At 44.4% G+C, this 17,097-nt stretch overlaps 1 protein-coding gene and 1 non-coding gene across 2 annotated transcripts in view; one reads left to right on the top strand and one right to left on the bottom strand.

The window, feature by feature from the left end:
• The window catches only part of CFAP251 (cilia and flagella associated protein 251), a 67,015-nt gene that overhangs the window by 40,763 nt on the left and 9,155 nt on the right, over positions 1-17,097 (bottom strand). The window contains exons 6-10 of the mRNA XM_026514827.4: positions 14,898-15,007; positions 9,208-9,319; positions 8,860-8,940; positions 3,152-3,229; positions 1,641-1,691 (exon numbers count right to left, since the gene is read on the bottom strand). Coding sequence (XP_026370612.3) covers positions 1,641-1,691; positions 3,152-3,229; positions 8,860-8,940; positions 9,208-9,319; positions 14,898-15,007 — 432 coding nt within the window. The remainder of the gene's footprint in view (positions 1-1,640; positions 1,692-3,151; positions 3,230-8,859; positions 8,941-9,207; positions 9,320-14,897; positions 15,008-17,097) is intronic.
• TRNAR-CCU (transfer RNA arginine (anticodon CCU)) lies at positions 9,901-9,973 on the top strand. Its single transcript has one exon. It is a non-coding gene; the product is annotated as a tRNA-Arg (tRNA).

Genomic DNA, 17,097 nt, shown 5'->3' with positions numbered 1-17,097 from the left:
AAGGCAGACGCTTTAACCGATGTGCCACCCAGGCGCCCCTCTTAGGCAATGTCTTGGAGACAAAGTATAGAAAGAACCCAGAGCAGTGAGTGGAGCCCCTCAGTGAACGTTCAGTGAATGAATAAATCAAAGAAACTCCTCCATTTGTCATGCGATTCAGCAAGTTTGCTGCCCAGTTCTCTAACTACACGGATAAGACCCTAGGGCTCACCTCCTCTGTCTTGAACACAAGAGGGTCAGTAAAACAATAAGTGGTCAAGTGAGGGCATCAGGTCCTTCCTAAGAGCTGCTCTGCTTCCATCCAAGGCATTTCCATCATGCCGAGGGGCAGTCAGTCCTCATTTGTGGGTTCTGTATTTGCAAATTCACCTACTTGCTGTAATTTATTTATAACCCCAAAATCAACCCTCACAGCACTTTCATGATCGTTTGCAGACGCCTGTGCACACGTTCCTAGCTGAGGTCAAGCAAGGACATGCTCGGCCTTCTTATTTCAGCTCTCAAACTGTAAACGAGTGTCCTTTTCGGGGTCTGTTTAGTGCCAGGTTGTTCGTTGTTGAGGTGCTTTTTGTTGGTGATGGCAGTATTTAAACTAGCCCCAAACACGGTACTGAAAAGCTGTCTAGCATTCCTAAGTGTGAGAAGGCCATGGTGTACCTTCTAGAGAATACACCTGAGTTAGACAACCTTCACTCAGGCATGCCTTCCAGAGCTGTTGGCTGGGCGTCAAGGCTAATGAATCAACATTATGTATTAAATACAGTGTCTTCTAACAAAAACACACATAAAACAAGGTTGTGTATCTATCTGTTGATGAAACTGTTATGACCCGAGGCTGGCAGGAACCTAATCCTGTATTTCTCCTAGGAGCAATGATTCTGTGTTCACTCACTGAGGTCTGCGGAGACTTTATGGAACGTAACTGCCAGGAGTAATGAGAATTGGCTTTATTTTTTGATAACTTTGATTTATGAAAAAGAGTTTGCAGACAGAATAATCTCTCTTTGTATTTATCCATCTCATTTTTTTTTTGGCATCCCCTCTTAAAAATAAATTTCTATAAATCATACTGAGAGTGAAGGAAGGAAGCAGAAGAAACACCATAAGGTGCTTACTGAGGGCAGATGACATGGGTGTCACATGCAGAAATTGCTGCAGGAGATGGGACCCAAGTTCCACCTCAGGTTGACAGCTCCAGGCGAGCAGGCAAGATAAACGGTTTCCTGCGACACCTGCCTCTACCAGCTCTGAAACATCTAAACCCCCAAGATCATGTTTTATTACTCTGAAAACTGGGGAGCCTAAAAAGGAGCCACTCATGTTCAACTATTTATTACATCAGTCCAAAGTAATTTTCAGTTTTTGTCAGATGCACACATGCATTAGTAAAGCCATCACTTTTTTGGATATTTTCTCAGGGCAGTCAACTTTCCTTTCCATAATATTTTATTTTGAACAATGGTTCTATTATTTTCAAGCTGACAATTCAATACAGTAAAGGACCCAAATAAAAATGTCAAATGATTTCCCAATGGTTTAATATCAAGACATACAAAGAAAAGCCCAAAGTGACTAAGCTTACACATACATATTTACTCTCCACAAAATCTGACACATAAAAATGCAATAGGCATACTCACTTTTTCTGTTAAACGTGGGGCACTGTGAGCAAGTATACCTCCAGCTTCATGCTGATAAATACAGAAAAAATAATCATTATGACAAAAAGACCTGGTTTCCAAAAGAAAGAACTAATATAACCACAAAATCAAAACAAATGCATCAGAACAGGGTCAGAGCTTTGCAGTCTCTGCAGGCTGAGAACCTGCTGCCTCCAGGAACATCTGAAAACATTCTGAAAGAAAAGCAAATACGGAAATAAAATGCCACAAATGATTGTGACTTTAAATGGTCGTAAATGCAAATCCGATTGCTACATTTATAAGGCATTAAAGCCACAATAAGTACTGGAAACAACCACTGAAAATTTGTGATTGAATCAGTGTTTTGTTTTTGTTTTGCATTTTTAATTGAGGTAAAATTCACATAACATAAATTTAACCATTAATCATTTTATTATTTTTAAAGATTTTATTTTTTTACATTTTTTAATTTAAATTCAATTAATTATAAAGATTTTATTTTTAAGTAATCTCTACACTCAGTGTGGGGCTTGAACTCACAACTCCAAGATCAAGAGCCGCATGCTCTACTGACTGAGCCAGCCAGGCGCCCCAACCATTAATCATTTTAAAGTGTACAATTCAGGGACATTTAGTACATTAATAATACTGTGCAACCAACATCTCTGTCTAGTTCCAGGACATTTTCATCACCCCAAAAGGAAGCCCCCTCTCCATTAAGCCATTACGTGTGCCCCTCCCCCAGCCCCCGGCCAACCACCACTCTGCACTTTGTCTCATGGATTCTCTTACTCTGGACATTTCATATCAATGGAATCATACAGCATGTGGTTTGTTGTTTCCGTCTTCTTTCATTTACCGTGATGTTTACACGGTTCATCCATGTTGTAGCAGGCGTCAGTGCCTCACTCCTTTTTACGGCTGAATCATAGTCCATTGTATGGATGGACCGCATTTTATTTATTCACTCTTTAGCTGATGGACATTTGGTTTGCTTCTACCTTTTGGTTATTGCAAATAATACTGAGGCTATGAACATCTGTATGTAAGTAGCTGTTTGAATGCCTGTTTTAAATTCTTTTGGATTTAGGAATTGCTGGGTCAAATGGTAATTTTATGTTAAACTTTTGATGTTTTTTTAATCTCATGATTCCGCCTTGTGTCAGTATATATATTGCTGATCTGTTTGCTAATTCCTTTCTACAAGGGGGTAAAAGCCAAGGTCTTGAAAAACCTTGTATTTTTTAAACCTGTTAAATACATTCAAATAAATATTTGCCTCATTACTTTAAAAAAATTAAATGAAATTTAAATTATCTGCTTCTGATTTAATACACTAATTTCCAATGAGACCAAAATAAATGTTATAATTAAATCAAAACATTTTAATACATATTTATTGCTTCCTAAGTAGATACTATATTGTTACATTACCAAAACATCTGTACTCAGGGAATGAACATACACTTGTCCCTACATTTAAAACAAATCAAAATATTTCTACTTACCCACAGATAATATATTGCCTGTGTTTTACTATTGCTCACCAATTCTTTATTATTTGTTGGATTAAAAGTAAGGTAGTTCTGAAATACAAAGTATGGGAATATATTACATTACAATAAATTTTCTGTTTCTCTGGCTAAGCTAAATGTTAAAAATAAATAATATTTTTATTATAATAAATAGCTGAGTAGGAATATAAAACAGAAAAGACACGGCATTTTGTAAGCAACAGGAATATAATTTAAACACTGAATGTTAATATTAATGGTCTCAAGTGTGTTCCCTTTCTTATTTAGTCTTATTTATTATAATTCATCATCTGTAAATTGGAACAAGCAAAAGTAGCCCAATATTCACTAATAACCTTTACTCTGTGTCCTTTTGGACAAAAACTGCTGCATACACATTTCTAAATTTGACAAGGCCACAAGGTAACTTGGAATGAATGCCAAATACTGGAAAGAGTTTCTGATTCCTGCCAACACGGTGAAGAGCATGGACGGCCTGGCTCCCTTCCCAAAAACCAACCCTGTGGTAACTATGGAAGTGAGGAAACCATGAAAGGCAGAAGCTAAGCAACGGCAACAACACAGTGGAAGTCCCTGGGGAGACTAAGGCCATGTTCTGCCAGGGTATATGGGAGGGAGGGGGTAGCTGCAGCCAGAGGTAAAGGGCTGCAGGGAGCAATCCACGGAGACAGGTTCTAGAAACACGTCTTAAGTTCCATTCCTGCCACTTCTACCCCATCACCTATTCCTGGCCTACTCCAGGAATGTAAAGGACCAGTGCCAATATCTGAGAAGTAATTTCAGCACAGCTCAAAGGCCTGGGGGGCAGGCAGGGACGGTAAAGAACTGATGAAAGCAAGTACGTGGACAAGACCTCACAAAGGCTGCAAATCAGCCTCAAATCACCACAGTCTATGATTTGATTAATCGAGTTAATCTCTGATTAACTTTGCCAGATGACAGCAAGAAGCAAAAGTAAGTCTTCCTTGGAGGAAGTTATCGTCCTGAGCCTCAAATTATTCCTATACTTTTGAAAGCACGACATTGGGCATTCACTGAAACATAACTAAGCGTATGAAAGAGACATAACCAAATGACTGACAACGGAGGGGGAAGCAAACATCAGAAAGAGACCTCAGGAGATGCGGGTGAAACATCGACACACACAGACTTGACAATAACTGTGGTCATGATGTGCAAGAAAGTAGAGGGCAAGATGGGTAATCTCAGCAGACAACTCTATTTTTAAAAAGAATCACATGAAAATTCTAGATCTGAAAAAAAAATGATTTAAAAAACCTCAACACAGGATTTAACAGAAAATTAAATATAGCCAAAGAAATCATTAGTCAGTACAAAAGGAAGATAAATTATAGGAGGAAATATCCAGACTGAAGGATAAAGACACAGAAGAACAGAAAATATAGACAAGACAATAAGAGACATATAGGACAAGATGGGTCTAATGTATGTATAATTGGAGTACCAGAAGAGAGGAAAGAAAAAAAAAGTAATAATTTTTTGATAAATTTTTTGATAAAAGTAATGTTTAAAGGAGCAGTGGTGGAGAATTTTGCAAAACCGAGGAAAGATACGACATCCCAAGTTCAAAGAACGCCAAAAGGTATGTTTTGGGTTTTTTTCTATATAGATTTTAATTTTTATTTATCCTTTCTTGTAAGTAATCTCTATGCCCAACATGACGCTCAAACTCACAGCCCAAGATCAAGAGTCACAGGCTCCACTGACTGAACCAGCCAGGCACCCAGTTTTGGATTCTTTTTTAAATCAACAACATATCCATATACATACAGGCACACCATCAAAAACTGCTAAAAGCAGCCAGAAAGGGGTGGGAGGGGAAAGACACATAACTTCCAAAAGAGGGAACAGTAAGATTGAGAGTTGACTTCTCAACAGAAAAGGTAAGTCTGAAGACAATGGAACAGTATCTTCGAAGTACTGAAATAACTACCAACCTACAATCCTATAGTTAGGGAAAACAGCCTTCCAAAACAAAGATAATTACCAAGAGAAATGAAAGCATATATCCCTACGAAGACCTGTGCATGAAAGTTCAGGCACCTTTGTTTTCAACAGCCACAAACAGGAAACAGTGCAGATGTCTTTTAACAGTGAATAAATTGTGACATATCCATTCAATCCAAGACTATCCAGCATTAACATTATAAAGGACACATAAAGAATAATAAAAAGGAATAAACTATTGCTACATACATGGATGAATCTCAAAAATTAAATTGAATGAAAGAAGCCAGAGCCCTCCACAAAAGAGTCCATTTCTGTAAAATTCTAGGGTATGCAAACTAATCAACATTAATAAACAGGAGAGGAGATGTTGGGAGATGGGTGGAGGGGGTGTTTAGGGTTATTCCCATCACAATGGGAAGTCACTGAAAGACTTTAAGTAAGAGAGTGATATAATCTGTTTTGCTTATTAAGAACTATCACTCTGACTGCTTCAGGAAGACGTTGATTGGGACAAGAGGGAACACAGATCAGCTGGGAGGATGTGTAGTCACGCAGGGAGCTGTGCTGCAGTGGAAACGGACAGAGGAGGAAGGATTTCGGGATGCATCTTGGGACTACACAGTACTTAAAAGTCACGGGAATGGATGAGACACCCAGGAAGAAGGTGTAGCAAGAAGAGGAGCTCCCACAACTAAACCCTGAGGACCGCCAACATTTAGAAGGTGTGCAATGAAAGAGGACAAGCCTACAAAGGAGCCAGGAAAGGTCAGTGAGCCAGCAGGAAAGGTGTCTTGAACGTGCACTGGGAGGGGTGCAACTGAGGATTTAATAGTGCTCGTTTGACTTGGAAACACCAGTGACTGTGATAAGCATAGACTTGGTAGAGCCATGGGTAGGTGGTAGACAGATCGAAAGAACCAAAATGTTCATCATCAGTAGAACAGATAAATGAGCTGTATTATACTCAAACAAGGAGAGGCTATACAGCAGTGAAAATGAATGAATAATCAATAATCAAATGGATGAATCTCAGAAACAAGGCAGAGAAAATGAAGCAATTATGATTCCAAATATGTAACAAACAAAACAGGTAAAACAACATACGGTAGTACTGAGGGAGGGGTGCCCGGCTGGCTCAGTCAGTACAGCGTGCAGCTCTCAATCTCGGGGTCGTAAGTTCCAGCCCCATGTTGGGTGTGGAGCCTACTTAAAAGGGCGGGGGGGCCTGGGTGGCTCTGTTGGTTAAGTATCCAACTCTTGATTTTGGCTCGGGTCATGATCTCAGAGTCCCAAGATCCAGCCCCGCGTCCGGCTCTGCACTCAGCATGGAGTCTGCTTGAGATGCTTTCTCTCCCTCTCCTTCTGCCCCTCCCTGCTCGCGCACACTCTCTTTCTCTCTCTGTCTCTCTCAGAGAAAAAAAAAAAAAAAAAGGAGAGTCCTGAGGGATGCATACATTGCTAGAGAAAAGTGTAAAGGAAAGCAAGGGGATGTGTAACACAAAACCTGGACTCTAATTAACTAGTTAATACTAGTTAACTTGGGGAAAAGACCCAGGAAGGAGGACAAAGAGACTTCTAGGGTTTGGGGGATGTTCTTTTTTTCTTTCTTTTTTTTTTTAAGATTTTATTTATTTATTTGACAGAGATAGAGACAGCCAGCGAGAGAGGGAACATAAGCAAGGGGGAGTGGGAGAGGAAGAAGCAGGCTCCCAGCAGAGGAGCCTGATGTGGGGCTCGATCCCATAACGCCGGGACCACGCCCTGAGCCAAAGGCAGACGCTTAACGACTGCGCCACCCAGGCGCCCCTGGGTGATGTTCTTTCTTGACGCGGCAGTAAACACGCAGGTACACTTTGTTTCATTCCTTAAAATGTACACATTTTGCAAGTATGCCTTATTTAGCAGTGAAAATACAAAGAGATCAATAGTTTGTGCACAAAAAAGTAAATGAGAGATGATGAAGTAAGAAAGCAGCATAGACAGCTCTTCCGAGACAGGTTACCATGAGGAGGCGCAGAGAGCAAGAGCCAAAAGGAGATGCGAGGTCAATGGCGTTCTTTAGAGAAGGGTGAGACTAAAGCACAGGGATTTGCTGAGGGCGAAACCCCCCAGTAGAGGGAGAGCTGATCACTGCAGGAGAGGGCCCTGAGTGCCTGAGACAAGTGGCATCTAGTGCACTGGCCTCTCCTACACTTAGAGGGGCAAGAGGCAGTGGTGAGACTGAAAGCAGGCCGTAGGCCTGGGAGTGAGAACAGGCCAGTGTCTGTATCCGACGGCCTCCATTATCTCAATGCAAAATGAGAGAGGTCATCAGCTGGGAGTAAGAGGAAGGGCTGGGGAAGTATGAGGTGTGAAGGAAGGTGTGAGACAGCTGTCTCTAGAAACGAAGCAGACAGCCTACCGGAAAGCCAGGCAGTGCCCAGAGCTCGAGAGCTCGCTCGCCACTTGTGACTCAAGGCCAGATCAAAGGAATCAGCTCAGCTGGGTGGACGGGTGCACAGAGCAGGCTGACGGCAGAGTCCTTCCAGACTTGGGGCCTTGCGCTGCTGCCCAACAGCACTTTCCGTTGTGACAGAGATGCTCGCTCACCTGCGCTATCAAACGCGGCAGTCGCTAGCCACAGGTGGCTGGTGAGTACTTGAAATGTACTGACGCTGAGGAAATGAATTCGTAGTTTTATCTCATTTTAATCGATTTAAATCTAAGTAGCTACACGTATTCAGCAAAATTTCATGACACAAAAATCAGTTGAGTTTCTATATACTAGCAATGAACAATACAAGAAGGAACTTAAGACCACGAATCCACTTCTAAGAGCATAAAAATACCTAGGAATAAATCTGAGGTGAAAGATCTGTACACCGCAACTACACTGCTGAAGGAAATTCAAGAGACGTAAGTAAATGGAAAGACAGCCTGTGCCCACGGACTGTTAAGAGGACAACTACGGAAGTAACCCGTAGGTCCAATGCAATCTCTATCAAAGTCCCACAGGGGCTTCTGCAGCAGGAGACTGGTGGCTACTGTGTCCGCTCAGCTTACAAAAGCTGTGAGGAAATTTTTTCAGAGATCAGAGGAATGTTGGGGGGGCCAGAAGGAGAGAAACGGACATAAGGCTGCAGAATGACGTGTGCCGGCTGAGCCCAGGCACCCAGACCCTCTGACTGGGTTCTAGGCCCTGCATCCAGGTATGTACTTTCCACAGTGCCTGGCGCTTAATAGGTACTCCGCAAGCGTATGATGAATGAAGGATGCAAGGACGAGTGAGACGACGCAGAACAGCAGAGCCAACTTTGGGGGTGTCCTCGGCCAGTCACTTCAAGCAAACTGAGACTAATGACTTCTGGATATTAGGGGCAGTTAAGAGCATGCTTCTAGAATATGAAAGGCTGCTGGCCCGTGACTTTAGACAAATTATCTAGTAATTAATAGTTGCATTCCACAGATGTTATTAAATAATTCCTTCCCAGCATGTTTGCATGAATTGTGTGAGATACTTTCTGTAAAGAATTTAGCAGAATCTGGCGCATAATAAATGCTGGAAAAAATAATGCTAACTGTCGTCAAGAATAAAATGAGATCAAGGATATGAAAGTGTTTTTTACAAGCTCCAGTGGACCCCAACAAAACTTCAGCAAAACCAAAAGTAGGTTTGGAACTGGGCTCAGTGTAACTGCAGGCATAACTTTACAGAGTCAAACCGAGCTCACCTGAACACCATACTCTTTGGGGAGGCTGAGAGTACACGCGGGCGTTTCCACTGCTAAAGTCCACCTCCAGATGCACACTTTCTGTGAGTGACAGCAGACAGAGGAAAATGAGAAGGTTCCCGAAGGCTGCTGAAGTACCCTACACCTCTCGTGGTAACCCTGTGACTGCGGCTAACGGAGCTCGGCACCGTGAGCTAAGCCCCAGAGAGAGAGCCCCCAGCAAGGTGCCATGGGGTCCGGTCGTTCCCTGAGAGCATCACAGATGTCACGTGGCCCGAGCAGAGCTGCTCACCGGGACACACTCGACAGGCTGGCAGCCCCCTCGGGCCGACTCCCAGGGCCCCGTACCTGGATTTCGGCATCTGAGATGGTGGCCAGATACTTGGCGTCCCGGGTGATGGCTATGGCCCCGATGCCGTTGCCTTCTGGGCAGCTGTCGAATATTGTGTGCACAGGAATGCTGCAAAACAGGACAGGGGAACACCCATTTGCTGAGGTCTGCCTCGCTTCCCAGAGGGACTCACGTCAAAAGCCTAACAGCTATGGAGGAACCAAACGTGGTCCATCCATACAACAGCCTAGGATTCAGCCGTCCAAAGGAATGAAGCGCGGACCCCTGCTGTAGCAGGGGTGGACCCTGAAAACATCACATGAAGTGAGAGAAGCCATGTTGTGTGGGTCCACTGATATGAAATGTCCAGAATTAGAAAATCAATAGGGTCAGGGGCGCCTGGGTGGCACAGCGGTTAAGCGTCTGCCTTCGGCTCAGGGCGTGATCCTGGCGTTATGGGATCGAGCCCCACATCGGGCTCCTCTGCTATGAGCCTGCTTCTTCCTCTCCCACTCCCCCTGCTTGTGTTCCCTCTCTCGCTGGCTGTCTCTATCTCTGTCAAATAAATAAATAAAATCTTAAAAAAAAAAAAAAAGAAAAAAATCAATAGGGTCAGAAAGCAGATCGGTGGCTGCCAGGGGGAATGGGAGTGAGGGCTGACAGTTTTGGGTTTTCCCTTGGGGGGTTGAAAATATTTTGGAATTAGGGGAGCCTGGCTGGCTCAGTTGGTGGAGCACATGACTCCTGATCTTGGGGTTGTGAGTTCGAGCCCCACGCTGAGCGCAGAGATTACTTTAAAATCTTTTAAAAAAGCCGTTGGAACTAGATACAGGTGGTGACCGCACGACATTGTAAATGTGCTAAACGCCACTGAACTGCACACTTTACAATGGTGAATTTTACGTTACGTGAATTTTACCTCAATAAAAAAATAAAACTAACTCAGCATTATGCAAACGTGCTGTTTGTTCTCTGCATGAAGTCTACTGTCACTCGCTACTGAGCTCTGATTCCATGCCAGGCACCAAGGATGGAAATATGAAAAAAGATGCCTAGGACAATACCCCAGCTCTCAGGAAAACGAGCGCCCTCCCACCTCAGCGGGAATGTAAATAAGCACAAGCTTTCGAGACAACAACTTAGCTGCGTCTATCAAAATTTTAAGGGTACATACCCTATGACCCTATACCATATTCCTCTTCCACAGCTGTTTCCCAGAAAAATCATAGCAAAAGTAAACAGAGATAAATATAAATTCATGTTCATTGTGGCACTGCTTTAATGGCAAAAGATCTGGAAACAACACAAATATCCATGGGTGTGGAAACTGTTAAAAAATATTATGACATAACCATATAATGAGAAACTAGGCTACTTTCAAAAAGAATGAGGTAGATGTGGGAAGGTGACCAAAATTTTGTGAAAAAAGCAAATTGCAAAACAGCGTAGGTAGCACCATCCTGGGTGAGGGAGAGGGAGTGCCCGCATTTCTGTGCACAGAAGTCTAGCGGTCAGGACTCCAAACTAGACAAGGGTGACTCTGGAGGTGTGTTTGGGTGAGGAGGGACTTTCACTTTTTTTTTCCTCATTCACTCTGTACTGTGTCACTGGCAAGACTGTAGAACCGTAAGAAGCAGGCAAAGCCTTGTCACATGCAGAATTAAATTAGATTTTTAAATACCTAAGAGAGCCAAAGAAATGCAGGAGACAGCAGAAGCCAGGATGTGAGTGATGTGAGTGAGTGCGGCATGGGGGGCGGGGGGAGTGAAGAGCGGGTGGTAAGAAGTCCTAATCCACGTAGGTGGGCTGGTGGTTCCCCACTGTTTTTCATTATGGAACCCTTGTTACAGCAAACATCAACAGGCCTCAGAGGTCACTTTGCTGCCCCAGTCGGCTGGGACCAAGTCTGTGCCCCCCGCTGAGGACCTGGCTGGTTCTCTATCACTTAAGAAGACTTCTCCCCCTGGGAAGTAGCCCCCAAATTCACTTGGAAGGCAGTCCTAACACTGCTGTGAATGGCACAGTGATGTCCTTCGTGGGGAAAAGCATCTTATCCCTATGGACATTCAGAATTAACTACAGAGGCAATGATGTCAGTTGGGCCTGTACTATAAACGTATTGGTGGGAAAAGAATGTTTATTTTGTTTAGGAATGGGTGATGTTTAAGAGAATTTAACATATCAGAGCCTCTGATGGATTAGATCTGTGATTCTAATTTAAAGCTTGTTGTTGATTCAGACTTGTGATTTTAAATTCAAATCACATTGGTTTATAAACAATATTAGAATACTTATGAGAACTTAAGATTTGCCACAGTTATGTCTAATTTATTAGATTTACAAGAATTACTTAAGTATGGATGAAGGGTTTATTTTTTTAATCAGGCTACCAAAGAACTTAAGGATAAAACCAAATATATTCAATTTCTAAGTGCAGTTTAAAAATGTTTAAAAGGAATTAATAATCAAATTTGTGAGTGGGGCCAAACATTAATCAAACCCCCCTTAAAGGCAATTGCAAAAATAAGCTAGATTTATGAAAGGAGTACGATTTATAAGTTGAATGAAAAGCTTAAGGAAAAACTATGGTTCTTAGTTTATAACTTTAATAAAGTGAATATTAATTCTAAAACCAAATAATCTTTTCTGGGTCCCAAAGTCATCATTCACTGTATCATAAAACTTGTATCGGGCGCCTGGGTAGCACAGTCGTTAAGCGTCTGCCTTCAGCTCAGGGCGTGCTCCCTGCGTTCCGGGATCGAGCCCCACATCGGGCTCCTCCGCTGGGAGCCTGCTTCTTCCTCTCCCACTCCCCTGCTGTGTTCCCTCTCTCGGTGGCTGTCTCTCTGTCACATAAATAAATAAAATCTTAAAAAAAAAAAAAAAACCTCGTATCGACATATTGACTTATTAAACACAGATGCACTTTACTTTGTAATTAAAAAGAAAAAAATCACTGCCAGAGTCACCCCCAGTCTAGTTGGGGAGACAGCTTTACAAGCACGAAAAAAGCAACAAATAAACACTTTATAAGGGGGCCAGCCGTGCCTGGGGAAGGGGAGCTATCAGCGACGGCTTCAGAGAAGAGACACACGAGAGGGGCCCACCCTTCCTGCCTGCGGACTCTCTGTCACGGGACATAACAACTTTCCCTCATGTGTAAGTCGGATGTCCACACGCAGCTGGAAGCACGTGACAGCCACAGACGACAGCTAGGCACGCAGAGGGGGAATTCCATTTTCTGGGGGATGAGTTCCCGCGGCTATGATGCAAGATGCGTTTTCCCTCTAACACAGGCTGGGTTGGCAAGAGGCAGCCTCTGAAGGATGTTCAGCAGGGGAGCAACGCAATGCGATTTTCCGTTTGGGAGAAGATCACACGCAAAATGCTGTGCAGAAAAACCATGTGATGCTCCATGATGATGTCCATGTATCTGTATTTAAGACAACAGCAAATGTTCTGGAAGGAAACACACCAAACTGACTACCTCTAGGAGGAGGATGAAGGTTGGAGATGGTGGCCAAAGGAGACATTAGCTTTCAAATAAAAGATTATTAAAAATCAACAGATGAGAAGATAAGCAAAATTGGTATATCCATGCAATAGAATCTTGAAAAGAAAGGAAGCACGGATTCATGCTACAACGTGGGAGAACTCTGAAAACACCATGCTGAGAGAAAAAACAGACACAAAAAGCCACACACGATTCCACGGACATAAAATGACAACAGGCAAACTTATATAGAGACAGAAGTAGATGAGGGGCTGAGGGGAGGGAGAATGAGGAGCTCACTGTCAGAGTTTCTGTCTGGGGTGATGAAAATGTTCTGGAAATAGCGCTTATGGTTGCACAACATTGTGAATGTAATTAATGCCACTGAATCATACGTTTAAAAATCGCGAAGAGGGGGCGCCTGGGTGGCTCAGTCGGTAAGCAGCTGGCTCTTGGTTTAGGCTCAGGTCATGATCTCAAGGGTCCTGGGATTGAGCCCCGCCTCGAGCTCTGCACTCAGCGAGGAGTCTGCTTGAGGATTCTTCCTCCCTCTCCCTCTGCCCATTGCCCTATGCATGTTCTCTCACAAATCAATCAATCAATCAAGCAATCTTTTTAAAAAATGGGGAAGATGGTCAATTTTATGTTATGGATATTCTACTACAATAAAACAAAATCACCTTCTTGAAGGCTGGGCTGCAGACTGACGCTGCAGAGAAGGAGGCCGGCCAGGTGAGAGCGGGTGGGCAGGGGCAGTGGAGATGGGTTCGGAAGACCTCTGGGAGGAGACGCAACAGGGCTTCGGGACACTTTAGCAGGACATATCTATCCATGGGACACCCAGGTGGAACATTCTCCAGCATCATCCTCATCCATGAAAAGAGGAATATGAGGTGGTTATAAAGATGATGACGGTGTGGTTTCGAACCCCAGGTCTGCTCCCCGCTGGCTAGAGAACAGTACCAACGGCATCCTCACCCCCTCAGGCCAGAGGAAGCAGTCTCAGAAGGCGGATGAAAACCAAGGGGACATGGTATCAGAGAAGCCAAGGAAATGAAGAGTGTCAAATGCCACTGAGACGTCCAGTAAGATGAGGACCACGATTAGGTAACATGGCCCTAGGAGGCTGTCAGTCACCTGGGGGACCTGTATCTTAGAACATCCAACATAACTTTCCAGAACACTAGAGAGCATTGAACACAACTTCTTCCTAACCGTGCCCAACTGGACTCGTCCACCCCCCATGTCAACCCTCACCCTGCAACCCAACCAGGGCCTCACAATCTTATCAGTTAATCTAGCACTGCACTCTGCCTCTAGGACCAGGAATTAAGAAAGAAAACTCACATATGAGCATCTGTCATGGGCCACGTTCTCTGCTCTACTGGGCTTCATGACAGTCCTGTAAGGTAAGTGTAGTGTGTTGAGGGCCCTCTCAAAAGTCATGTTCACCCAGAGCCTCAAAATGTGAGCATTATGTGGAAACAACAGGGTCTTTGCAAATGTAGTTAGCTCAGATGAGGTCATGCTGGATTAGGATAGATCCTAAATCCAAGGACTGCTGAACTCATAGAAGAGAAGACACAAAGAGACACACAGGGGACAATGCCACGTGAGGACAGAAGCAGAGTCCAGCGTGATTAGTCTACAGCCAAGGAAAGCCACGGGCTGCTGCCGGCCACCACCAGCAGCTGGGAGAGAGGCCTGGAGCAGGTCCCTCAGAGCCCCAGAAAGAAGTACCCTGTGGGCACCCTGATTTCGGACTTCTAGCCTCATGAACTGTGAGGGAGTAACTGTTATTTTAAGTCCCTCAGTGTGTGCTAAGGTCTTAGAGCAGCCCAAGGAAACTAAAACAGCAGGTATGATTAGCCTCTTTTTTTGTAGGTGGGCAAAGCCACTTCACTTCTCTGGGCCTCCAAGCTGGGTTAGTATGAGTTAACCTCCCTCAGCCCATCTACTCTGGGACACCGCCAAACCAAGTTTCTGGGCCTAAAGAGCCAAGAACTGTAAATGGGAAATTCACCAAGGTAATGAAAGTCACCCAGTTAGGCCTGAAGGCAACAAGATGGCCAGCCACCCCAGGACACTTCACCCCTCACCTGGCGTCCCATCACTGGCTTCTGCGTGCCCAGACCAGCATTACTCATTTGTTGCTGGTCACAGTGGCAGATACACTACACTAAGTAGGAAAAAACAGGACTGCACCAAGCCTACCCTGTGAAGGAGTCCCATATAATTATCAGGCAGTTGGGCCCTTTGTCGGCCGTGGCAATCCACCGCCTGTCTTCACTGATGCAGAGGCAGGAGATCACATTAGGGTGGCCCTGCAGAAACACAGAGAAAATGCTTTGAAACATCAAGGACATTAGGAGAGGCTGGGGCCCCAAAGAGAGAACTAAGCTGCCCTTCCAGGTTCATCTGGCTGAAAATTCCACTCCTATGGCCTTTTCCCTGGCATTTTCCCATAGTCAATGGTTTTCAGATTTTCTCTCCCTCAAAACTCCTGAAGGACAAGCCACACTCCCCACAAGGACAGGGGCTTCCTACAGGTCTTGGCATGTGCCCAACTCTGAACCCAGGTTGAGAATAAATGTTGGGGTTCTGCCCAACCTCCAACCCCCTTGAAGCCCTGCTGGCTGCATTTCCCTAAAACAGTGTCCACATCAGGTCACTGAGCAGCTCTGCAGCAAAAGCCTTCTTCACTGGTCTCTCTTTCTTTGCCATTCCCCCGCAATCCTTTCCCAGTAACTCAGGAATCTTCTGGAAACACAAACATGATGGTAGTGCTCCCTGCCAAGAAATAGCCCGTTTCCTCCCTTCTTCATCTCCCCTTGCTCACTCCGCTTCAGCCATACTGGCCTCCTTTCTGGGCCCCATGGGCAGGCCTGCAAACTTAGAGCTCTCTGGGTCTGGAATGTTCCTCCCCAGACTGCTCGTGGTTGGTTCATTCTCTTCATTCAGTCAAACCACAGCACAAAGGGCACGTCTGCATTGCCAGCCCACCCAATCAGAGGGCCATCTCTCACTCTTGATCTCTTTCCTACAGCAGCCCCCATTTCCTTTGGAGTGCTTGTTCTAATTCGTAATTGTGTATTTATGAGACTGTAAGCTCCATGGGCGGGGGCGGGGGGGCATCTGTTTTGTTCATGACTATAGACCCAGAATCTGAAACAAAGAGATTCTGATAAATACCTGTGGAATAAATGAACGAATGAATGAATGAATGAATGGTCGAGGCCGCTCCCAGCCACCAGACTCTGAGGGAGGCTGGACACCTGTCTGGCATGGTCTCTATTTCTCAGCCCCTCTGCCGGCTGCTGCCCCTTCTTCACTCTGCAGACACAAACTCTCCCCTCTCCCTCTGGCCTCACCACTGTGCTCAGTGCCACACATTCAACTAAGCTCCAAGAAGGGCTGCTTGCCGGGTTTGTATGTGTTTCTGGATATCTAGAGAGCAAACTCCTCCAGCTGCACCCACATGCCATGGATCCCTAAGTACTGACTAGGCTTTCAGAAAATCCTGTGTGATGTTTTTGACCTCGGCATTGACTTAAGGAAGGTCCTTATTAAAACATATGTCCGTTGAAAAGGGTAACATGGAACTGTTTACCCGGTTAACTAGTGGGAAATCAGATACCAAGAAAGGAGGACATTTGGTCAGGTAAATGATGAGAATGTCAGGACGAGGGGCACTGGAAATACATGAAGGCTCTCGAGGGAGGGAGGCATAAGGATGACAACCGACCTACTCAACACTTTCATGTCAGGGGACCTACGCTCAAGACCTGGCTTCACCATGGACCAGTGCAGCCTTGGGCAAGTCAGTTAAACTGGTCTGAGCCTCAGTCTTTTCTTCTGTAAAATGAGGATATTAACACCCACTTCTCAGCATGATTGTGAGGATCAAAGCCCTTTTACACCTGCAAAGCCTCTACTTGTTATTTAGGTCCGAATTCCTGCTGAAGCCTTTCGTGTTCCCCATGGTGCTATAGAGACAACATGACCTGTCCTGACCACAGTTTTACGGAAATGGAAAAATAACATGTTTTAAATTCTTGTTGCTATAAAATTAAAATCAATTGCTGTTTGTAAATTGATTCTGATTAGAATCAGAGAGACAATAAACAATAAAATGTGTTTCTAACGACAAGACTTGCTATAGTTCACAGATGCCCGGGTGACTCAGTTGGTTAAGCGTCTGCCTTCGGCCGAGGTCATGATCCTGGGCTCCCTGCTCAGGGGGGAGTCTGCTTCTGCTTCTCCCTCTCCCTCTGTCCCTCCCCCTGCTTGTGCTCTGTCTCTCTCTCTCTCAAATAAATAAAATGTTAAAAAAAAAAAAAAAGACTTGGATAGTTCAGAAGAGAAGTAGGAAAACATGATAGTGACATAATGAATCAGTCCTTGGAATAAAACA

This window comes from Ursus arctos, unplaced genomic scaffold, assembly GCF_023065955.2.
Source record: "Ursus arctos isolate Adak ecotype North America unplaced genomic scaffold, UrsArc2.0 scaffold_34, whole genome shotgun sequence".
Classification (NCBI taxonomy): Eukaryota; Metazoa; Chordata; class Mammalia; order Carnivora; family Ursidae; genus Ursus; species Ursus arctos.
This window is presented reverse-complemented; position numbering and strand designations above follow the sequence as displayed.